The 10,381-nt window shown below is 45.7% G+C and overlaps 1 protein-coding gene across 2 annotated transcripts; it reads right to left on the reverse strand.

Annotated features, from left to right (window-relative positions):
* Positions 1-6: 6 nt before the first annotated feature.
* Positions 7-10,371, reverse strand: Inca1 (inhibitor of CDK, cyclin A1 interacting protein 1). 2 transcript variants are annotated; one of them, XM_057776462.1, is made up of 7 exons: positions 10,093-10,371; positions 6,255-6,342; positions 2,096-2,209; positions 1,843-1,882; positions 1,403-1,596; positions 647-809; positions 7-413 (listed from the first exon to the last, which is right to left on the reverse strand). In XM_057776462.1, exons 2-7 carry the CDS (start codon positions 6,296-6,298, stop codon positions 270-272), a joined length of 699 nt encoding a protein of 232 aa, XP_057632445.1. In that variant the 5' UTR covers positions 6,299-6,342; positions 10,093-10,371; the 3' UTR covers positions 7-269. The 2 variants fall into 2 exon arrangements, with proteins under 2 accessions (XP_057632445.1, XP_057632446.1); XM_057776463.1 differs by lacking the exon at positions 6,255-6,342.
* Between the last annotated feature and the right edge of the window lie 10 nt (positions 10,372-10,381).

The following is a 10,381-nucleotide window of genomic DNA, read 5'->3' on the forward strand; positions in this document are numbered from 1 at the left end:
TTTCACTTCATTGTAACTGGGTCCTCAAGAAAATCAAAGAAGTCCTCCTTTCCAATTCCCCTCTCACTGCCTCCAGGCTCTTTAATAACAGAACAGAAAGAACACAAGATCAGGGTCCGGCTGTGAGGGAATGGGACCGTTGGATAGGAACTCAAGTAGGCTGTGATCAACAGTTAGGGTTAGGAGAGGGAACAACCATCTTGCCGCCAGCAGTGAGGAGAGTCTCGCGCTTGGATTGGTCTGGAAGCTTGGTCATGGATGATTTTCCACTACTCCTCAGACTCCAGCTCCATCCTCTGAGGATTGTAAGTGGGGTTCCTCCTGGCTGTAACAGTGCTGTGGGCCAGAGAGCTTAGCCGCCCAGAGGCATAAGTCCCCCCCTGGCCTAAGGGGGTCCAGGGAGACCAAAGCAGCTGTGGATGAGAAAAATAGAAGGGGGAGAGGGGCAAGAATGGAAAAACAGGTCTCCACATTTCTTCATGACCAAATTCAGGCACGCCCCACTCCCCAAGCTCGGGTTCATGACTACTTTTCGTTTTTAAATTCAGCTATTCAACAGCTCTTGGCTTGTGCCGCCTTCCCATTCGAGATTATGAATTGATATCACCCTCCACCCTACCCCTACCAAATTCATGTCCAATCATACCTGATCCCTGGGAGTGACAAAATAATTCTCTTCCTGTGGATCGGTTCCCCTCTCTTCTTCCACGTCAAGGTATTCAGTAGTGCTGAGGAATCCATAGCCCTCTTCAGGGACTTGGGGGAGCTCAGATGGAACCTCAGAGCTTCCCCACTGGGCCTTCTTTAGTCTGTGGAGACATTAGGCTTAGGAGAAAGGGGCCTGGAGTCAGGCTTCCAGCTTCTACATTCTTCCCCCTTCTGGTCTGAAGTACTTCCTGCTGAGTCTCATAGATGGATAGGTGGTACCATCTGACTTTTTGCTCTCCACAGACAGAAGAATTTTCAGTTCAGGGGCCTGTCAGCGACCCCTAATTTCCCTCATTCAGTGATGTGCTCTCTAGTCATCATGGCCCATTTCACTTATCTTCAATCCCTCAATTGCTTCTTTCATATTATAGAAATTATGTTTGAGGACCAGCAAGATGACTTAGCAGGTAAAGGTATTTGCCACCAACTTGATGGCAGGCCCAGATGATGGAGGAAGAGGACCAGTTTCCATAAATTATTCTCTGATCTCCACATATATACTGTGACATGCAGTACATATGTACATACATAATTAAATGCAAAAAATAAGAAAATTATGTTTGAATCACACCAGGGACATGGTTCCTTTTCAAGTACCAATGAATTCTCTCAAAGCTCTCAACTTTCTTTAGTTCAAATTACCCTCCACCAATCCCTGCCTGGCTCCCAGAGGCCAGACGCCATGCCTCCTTACTCATTGATGATCCTCTGTCGCCTCCTCAGGTCCTCCAGGTGATAGGTAACAGCTCTAACACGGGCTGGAATGTTTCCAGAGCCCGTCTGCATTCTTTCCAAATGCAGCTTCTTTCGTTTTCTTCTCCAGAGCTTTGCAGGAGGAGGAAGCCCTTCAAGAGGGTGCGGGCCAGGCTGCGAGCACCCAGTGGTCCTCTGTGCCAAGGAGGAAGAACAGTTGCTAAATGGGTGGACAAATGTGGGTTTCCGGGAAATTTGGGCTGAACTAGAAAATCTGGGGTCTTTGGAAACTGGGTCTGATCTGGAAAACAGGATGCTTGGTTTACAGTAAACAGGGCCTGCTTAGATACTGGTTGGGAGATACCAGAGAAAAAGGGTAATAAGGACAGGAAGGCAGCAAGAACACTCTAACAGAAGGCTGAGGAGCAGGGATTGTTATACCAGCATTGGTGGAATGTACTGTTCTTCCATCCAGTTGGAGCTGAGAAGAACAAGAATAGGAGCTGGAGTCAGAAAGGACACCCAATAAACACCATTTCTCTCACAAACGCTCCGACCTCCTGTTGGAGCTACAGTCTCATCAAAGTAGGAGAGGCCTCCAAACATGGGCTCATTGCTGTAAGGATACATGATCCTTAAAAATAGTAAAGCCTCACCTTCCCACCTCCAAGCTTCCGGTTTCTGCTCTACTCACCTAGACCTTCGGCTAAGATTCTCCCAGAAGGTGTCTCCGTAAGGCTGAGGCATTGGCCTGCTACTCTGGGAGAGCTGGCTGCAGCGTGAGGATCGGCTGACCACCTTGGAACTCCTGAGAAGAGAACAAGGTAGGCTCATGTTCTCAACCTGTGGGTCGCAGCCCCTTTCACAGGGGTTGCCTAAGACCATTGGAAAACACAAAAATAAGTAAATAAAATTAATTTAAAAGGGAAGGCTTTGGTTACTCAGGTGATTTTGATAGACTAGGTTCCTTTAAGTTAATGAAGATCCAAGAGAGAGATACCCTATTTACCCTACTGTGTCTTATGTATCAAAGAACAATCAATAGCCTTGTATGCAGGGTGTAGGAGCTATGTGTGAACAGTGCTTATTACTTCCTTGTCCCCAGATTGAATGATGCTTAATTTTCTGATTTTTTTGTTTGTTTTGAGAGACAGGGTCTCACTATGTAGTTCTGGCTGTTCTGGAACTTGCTATATAGACCAGTCTGGCTTTGAACTCACAGAAATCTGTCTGCCTCTGCCTCCTGAGTGCTGGGATTAAAGGTGTGCACCATCATGCCTGGCCCAACTTCCTAGTCTTTAACTGAAATAACAGGGAGTCTTTTATATTTTTCACTTCTATCTGTCTGTAGGTGGTTTCATTCAATTTCATGACTTTAAGTATCTCCAGCATGCGAATACTCCAAAATCTGTTCAGCCCGGTTCCTTCTTAGGCTCCACCCAACATCTTCTCAGCCTTCAACCTGATAAAAGATATACCCCATATGCCTAGCTGCTATGGCCCAAAACTTTCTATGGTATATTTCCCCTCATTTCCTGTATCTAATCCATTGGCCAATCCAGTGAGCTGTATATCTGAATAATACACAGATTTGACCACTGTTTCCATTTTCATTCTCATATTGCAATCACCTATCATCTTTTTCTCCTTGGACTATGGCAATGGTCTCTCTATTTTGCTTTCCCTATTTCTATTATTATTATTATTATTATTTTAAAAATTTAGCCAGGCAGTGGTGGTGAATACCTTTGATCCCAGAACTCAGGAGGCAGAGGCAGGTGGATCTTTGAGTTTGAAGTCAGCCTGGTCTACAGAGTGAGTTCCAGGACAGCCAGGGCTACACAGAGAGACCCTGTCTCAAAAAGCCAAAAAAAAAAAAAAATAATAATTTTTATTTTTATTTCATGTTGTATGTATGCTTTGCCTGTATGTGTGTCTGTGTATCATGTGCATGCAGTGCCCACAAAGCCTGGAAGAGTGTATCAGATGCCATATGGGTGTTGGGAACTGAATCTGGGTCTTTGGAAGAGCAGCCAGCATTCTTAATCACTGAGACATCCCACAAGCCCCAGTTCTTTTTATTTTTAAGGATGTATTTTTTTATTTTATGTGTTTGGATGTTTGCTTGAATATATATACATATATATATATATATATATATATATATATATATATATATCTGTTCATCACATCCATGCAGCGCCCACAGAGATAGGAAGAGGGCATTGGATCCTCTAGACATGGAGTTATACACAGTTTTTAGCTGCCATGTGCATGTTGGGAATTGAATCCAGATCCAACAAATGCTCTTAACTGCTTGAGCCATCTCTCCAGCCCCTGCTTCACTTCTTATTCCCCTCTCCCCAATTCTACTACACAGAACAGGAGAAAGTAATCTTTTTTTCTATCTCTGCCTCCTGAGTCCAGCAAAAATAATCCTTTAAGTATCATATTGGCTTAGTGGTTAAGAGCATTTACTGCTCTTTAAGAGAACTGAGGTTGAGTTCCCAGCAATCATATCAGACAGCTCACAACTGCCCCTAAGCTCCACCTTTAGGAGAGCCAACACTCTGTGGTGAATGTGTATAATCTCAGCACTTGGGAGACGATGACAGGAGGGTCAGGAGTTCAAAATCATCCTTTTCTACATAGTAAGTATGAGGCTAGCCTAAACTGTATAAGACCCCACTTCTAAAACAAACAAAGGGGCTGGAGATACAGCTTAGAGTTAATGCTTGCTGTTCAATCATGAGCACCCATGTAACAAGCTAGTGTCCCTCACACACCTGTGACCCTACCTCTGAAGGGTCAGAGACAGGACTGCTGGGGTGTGCAGACTTCCACTCTGAGAAAATGTGAACACCAGGTTTAGAGGGAGACGCTGCCTCAAAGGAAGATATGGTTCGACTGGAGAGATAGCTCAGTGGTTAAAAGTACTTGTTGCTCTTGCAGAGGACCCAGGTTAGGTTCCCAGAACCCACATGGTACACTGTCAAAACACTCATACACATAAAATAAGATTAATAAAATCTTTAAAAAATTTAGAGAAGAGTAAGTAGCAAATGATAGAGGATACTCTACACCTTCTGGCATCCATGTGTGCAACATGGTGCACACACCTGCTCATATATGTGTGCATAAACTCACACATACACACACACAAATAAATTATTTTTAAAAACTAAAGGGGAGCTGGGCAGTGGTGGCACAGTTCTCAGGAGGCAGAGGCAGGCGGATCTCTGTGAGTTCAAGGCCAGCCTGGTCTACAGAGCTAGTTCCAGGATAGCAAGGGCTACACAGTGAAACCCTGTCTCACTCCGTCCCCCCCACCAAATTGAGGGGGATAGATAGGTAAAAAGAATATCCATATAATGAAAATTATTGACTCTCCCTGAAATGAGAACATCAGTTCAAAATACTCTTTCTCTGCTATATTTATTTGAAATTTTCCATAATAAAAAAGGTCGAAGGAGGGCTGGGAGGTGGTGGCGTACATCTTTAATCTCAGCATTTAGGAGGCAGAGACAGGCAGATCTCTGTGAGTTCAAGGCGGGCCTGTTCTACAGAGCTAGTGCTAGGACAGCCAAGAAGCCCAGTCTCAAAAACAAAAACAACAACAAAAAAGAAAGAAAAGAAAAAGGCTGAAGGAAAAAGTGTGCTTATTTCACTTCCTTGTTGAAAACTTTCTACTCCCACCATATTCAGGATAAAAACACAGAGTTTTTGCCGGGCGGTGGTGGCGCACACCTTTAATCCCAGCACTTGGGAGGCAGAGGTAGGCGGATCTCTGTGAGTTCGAGACCAGCCTGGTCTACAAGAGCTAGTTCCAGGACAGGCTCCAAAGCCACAGAGAAACCCTGTCTCGAAAAACCAAAAAAAAAAAAACAAAAACAAAAAAAACAAAAAAAAAAACCAAAAAAAAAAAAACAAAAAACACAGAGTTTTTGTCTGTGGACTGCAAGGATTTCTACGATCTGACGTTTCCTAACTCTTTTAACTTTATTTTTCACGTTTTCTTCAGTCAACAAGTTTTGATTACATTGGTCTCATTTGTTACTAGAACATTCCAAGTTTATTTCCTTCTTGCCTCCACCATCCCCCTTCTGCAGACAAGCTCAATCTCATTTCAAATTACCTTCTACACAATAGTTTTCTACAGTGACCCTACCTTCCATCTCCTCTAACTCCTAATCTGTTACGTATCTTTTTGTGTAGTTCTCATAACTAGGTGTAACGATGCTTATTTATGCATTCTGCTCTACTACGAGCTCTCTGAGAGGAGATCCCCTTCCTTTCTAATTGTTGAATCCCCAATGCCTACTATAGTGTCTAGAACATTACAGTGTTCAAAACTGTTGGGGCTAGAGAGCTGGCTCAGTGGTTAAGAGCACACACACTGGTCTGGCAGAAGACCTGAGTTCGTTTCCCATCATGAATGTCAGCAGGCTCAAAACTCCCTGTAACTCTGTTTCTAGAGCATCCCAAGCCTTCTTCTGCCCTACATGGACAATTTAAAGTAATAATAGTAAACCATTTACTGAATAATTAACAAACCATCCATTTCCTAAACACGGACACTGAGGTTCCTGTTCTTTCTTTCTTTTTTTTTTTTTTGGTTTTTCAAGACAGGGTTTCTTTGTGGCTTTGGAGCCTGCCTGGAACTAGCTCTGTAGACCAGGCTGGTCTCGAACTCACAGAGATCCGCCTGCCTCTGCCTCCCAAGTGCTGGGATTAAAGGCATGCGCCACCACCGCCCGGCTTCCTGTTCTTTCTTACTCCATTCCTTTCTGAGAAGAATCCATCTCTTCCCTCCAACCCATCCTTATCCTTCCCACCCAGCAAGGAGGACTCACTTGGCAAAAGGGAGGATGTTGTTGCCATCTTCCTGTCCCTCCATGACTGGACTTAGCTGGGTAGCAGGACTGGATCTCCTCCTTGGTGCTGGGAGGATAATGGGTAATGAATCATTCACTCATGTAATAGCTGTAGACCAGACCATGAACAAGTGTAGAGATTGGAAAGGGACTGAACATGCTGAAAAAAGAGAGCTTCATAACCCTAAGAGACGATAGTGCTGTACTATTAACTGAACATGTGAAGTTGGAGACAACAACAGCAGGAAAGGTGGGTGATATGAAGGAGAATATTTCCTGGAGCTAAACGTATAGCTTAAATGAAAATTATAAATGCAAGTTAAGTTACTTGTAATACAAGATGATGGAACTGAAAGCACGACAGGTGGAAGCTGGATGGGGCGGAGCCCTTTGGCAACAGTTGGACTAGAACTGGCGACTGGGGACAGAGAAATGGAGGAACTGGGGGTTGGTAATAAATTGGATATGAAAGGTTAGCGAGACCATGGGAGAAATGACAACAAAAGGAAGCAACTGAGAGGGTCTACACCAGTGGTTCTCAGTCTGTGGGTCGTGATCCCCTGGGCGGGGGGGTCCAATGATCTTTTCACAGCTGTAATCAAGACCATCAAAAGACATATATACGGCCGGGCGGTGGTGGCGCACGCCTTTAATCCCAGCACTCGGGAGGCAGAGACAGGCGGATCTCTGTGAGTTTGAGGCCAGCCTGGTCTACAAAGGGAGTTCCAGGACAGGCTCCAAAGCTACAGAGAAACCCTGCCTCGAAAAACCAAAAAAAAAAAAAAAAACCAAAAAAAAAAAACAAAAAAAACATATATACACTATGATTAATCACAGTGCCAAGATTACACTTATGAAGTAGCAACAAAAGTTTATGGTTGGGGGATTGCCATAGCATGAGGGACTGTATTCAAGGGTCACGTTAGGAAGGTTGAGGGCCGTTGGTCTATAGTAAAGTGAACAGTGAAGTCAGTTGCACAGAAACTCTCTTGAGAAATCTGTATCCATACTTGGGTATATATGTATTCCTGAGCTCTTCTTTCTTCCAAGACTTACTAATTTTTGATTTCTGTGTATATATGTGAGCCTTATGAGTTTATGTTTACTTTGTGTATGCAGGAGCTGGAGGAGGGCAGAAGACGACCTTTGCAGAAGCAGTAAGGGCTCTTACGGAGTCAACTCTTCAGTACCTGCCCTTTTTCTTTTTTTTTTTTTTTTTGTTTTTGTTTTTCGAGACAGGGTTTCTCTGTGGCTTTGGAGCCTGTCCTGGAACTAGCTCTGTAGACCAGGCTGGTCTCGAACTCACAGAGATCCACCTGCCTCTGCCTCCCGAGTGCTGGGATTAAAGGCGTGCGCCACCACCGCCCGGCTGCCCTTTTTCTTTTAATGCCTATGGTTAAATCTATTTTAGAACCTTTTCTGTTTGTTTGTTTGTTTTTGTTTTCGAGCTAGAGTTTCTCTGTGTAGTCCTGGCTGTCCTGAAACTCGCTTTATAGACCAGGCTGGCCTCATCCCCACAGAGATCCGCCTGCCTCTGCCTCCTGAGTGCTGGTATTAAAGGCGTGCGCCACCACCACCCGGCACAGAACCTTTTCTTAATAAACTCCACTTGTGGGACTGGAGAGATGGCTCATCTCCTAAGAAAACTCGTTGCTCCTGCAGAGGACCTGGGTTTAGTTCCCAGAACCCACATGGTGATTCATAAAAATCTGTAATATCATCTAACACCCTTTTCTAACCTCTGTAGGCACCAGGAACACACATGGCTCACATATGTACATGCAAACAAAACACACATAAAAATGAAATAAATAAAACCATAAATAAATGCACTTAGCTAGCATTTGGGACAGATGACCTAGATATAGTAAAAGGTTGTGTGTGGGGGTGTGATTATATAGAAAAAAATTAAAATACTCGCTATGAAGGCTGGAGAGATGGCTCAGTCTTTAAGAGAGCTTGCTGCTCTTGCAGAGGACCTGAGTTTGGTACCCAGCAGCCATGTCATACAGCTCACAACCACCTGTAACTCTGGCTCTAGAGCATCTGATTTCCTCTTCTGACCTCCACAAGCACCCACATCCTCAATGGATCCTCATGCACAAACATGAGCACACACATAATTAATTTAAACTAATTATTTTTTCTCTTTTTCAAGACAGGGTTTTTCCGTGTAGCCCTGGCTGTCCTAAACTCACTGTGTAGACCAGGTTGGCCTCAAAATCAGAGATCTGCCTGCCTCTGTCTCCTGAATGCTGGGATTAAAAGTGTGTGCCACCACTCCACAGCTTAAAAATAAAACCTTAAAAAAATATACTAGATATAGACCAAGGAACTGGTTCAATGATAAAAATGCTTGCTACCTCAGCTTGATGACCTGAGTTTGATCCCTGATCTGACTTCTACACATGCACACACACACACACACTAAAACAATAAATGCTTATTTTTAAAAAGAATACTACAAAAAAACCCAGAAAAATAAAACAAATGAAGAAATATTAGATAAAAGCCATCTAGATTATAATCCTAAGCACTCAGGAGGCTCATGAAGGAGCAAAATGAGTTTGAGTCCAACCTAGTTTATAACAGCAAGACTTTGTACAAACCAAAACATATAAGAAAGCTAGGGAGGCCGGACGGTAGTGGCACACTCCTTAATCCCAGCACTCAGGAGGCAGAGGCAGGTGGATCTCTGTGATGTTCGAGACCGACCTGGTCTACATGTTCCAGGTCAGGCTCTAAAGCTACAGAGAAACCCTGTCTCAAAAAAACCAAAAAGAAAAGAAAAGAAAAGAAAGAAAAAAGCTAGGGAGGCGATAGAGATGTGGTTCAGTGGCAGAGCAGCTTGCCTGCACGACCAAGGCTCTGGGAACCCCTACCAATAAACTACTAGGTAAGTTAGGAGTGCATGCAGACCAGCATAAAGGACAGAGAGAGCCAATCTGAATGTGTCAGAAGCAAAGGGTAGCCAAAGGTGAGTTAGGCATAGTTTTGCAATCCTGGGATTCCAGCATTCAGGAAGTTAACTCGGGATTGAGAGTTTAAATCCGGACTGGGGTATGGGTTACAAAGAGAGACCCAAAAGAAAAGCCATAAAACCAGTAAGGGTAGCTAGAAGGAGCTGACAATGGTTGCGGAAGATAAAAGACAAAAGGAGTGTTCTCGAAGTGGCAGATGGGATAGGGTTGGGCTGAGAGAGCATGTGAGGTCGAAACTGGACGTCCTGCGTCGGAAGAGGGTCTAGAACTAGGGGCGCAATTGGGAACTGAGGGGCATGCGGCCTTCGGATAGTTAGGCCTGAGTGGGTGACCTGGATCTAAGGGGCCGGGCGGATTGAGGCAGTCAGACAGAATCAAGTTGACCAAGGGATCATCAAGACCTTGGCAGCAAGACACAGCTAAGAGGGTAGATGGGCATCTGAAGGATGATGCCCTGGCTGAGGAGCCTGGCGGTGGGGAAAGTGCCAGGAGGGAAGGACCAAGGCCCGAGGGTGTGGTTGGGCCTGAGGGGGCTGGGGCGACCTTTGGCAGGTAGATGGGGCCCACAGCCAAACCTTTGGCAATAAGCAGGAGGGCATAGGAGGGGCCGTGGGGTAGTGAGCCTATGATGCGGAGGGACATGCGCAGACCAGGCTGGGTGGGCAGGCGTCTCCTGCCCTCAGAAGGCAGCTGCGGCCTAAGAAGACACCTGAGCCTGAGGGGCTGACTGGGGCTGACTGGGACCGAGGCGGCGGTCGGGGACTCAAACTTAAAGGCTATCTGGGAAGAGAGCATCGAGCGGCTACGCCGGCGATGCCTGCATTTGGCCCCATCACCTGAGGCAACTGCGAAGCGAATTCTGGAACCTCAGGTCGGGCAGGAACGAGCTCCGTAGGGACCAGGGACCGCAGGGACCGCAGCAGCGCCGCTCGCCCAGCTCGCCTGAAGGCCGGGCTGACCGGACCGCCTCCTGGGCGTGGTCTGCCGACAAGCCCCGCCTCCTAGGAGCGCCTCTGACGGCGGCGACGTGCGCGGCTCCGATCTCAGTCCCCTCGGGGGTCCGCCCCCACCTTCTCCGGCTCCTCTGGAGCGATAGTTTTCCCACGTTCTGGCGTTCTGCTTTCC

This window comes from Chionomys nivalis, chromosome 7 (assembly GCF_950005125.1).
Source record: "Chionomys nivalis chromosome 7, mChiNiv1.1, whole genome shotgun sequence".
Classification (NCBI taxonomy): Eukaryota; Metazoa; Chordata; class Mammalia; order Rodentia; family Cricetidae; genus Chionomys; species Chionomys nivalis.

Coding starts and splice junctions, on each gene's coding strand:
- Inca1 (XM_057776462.1), bottom strand. CDS start 6,298: ATGGAGGGACAGGAAGATGGCAACAACATCCTCCCTTTTGCCAA. Junction 1,597..1,842: donor AGTACATTCCACCAATGCTG/GTATAACAATCC, acceptor TCCTTGGCACAG/AGGACCACTGGGTGCTCGCA. Junction 810..1,402: donor CGACAGAGGATCATCAATGA/GTAAGGAGGCAT, acceptor ATGTCTCCACAG/ACTAAAGAAGGCCCAGTGGG.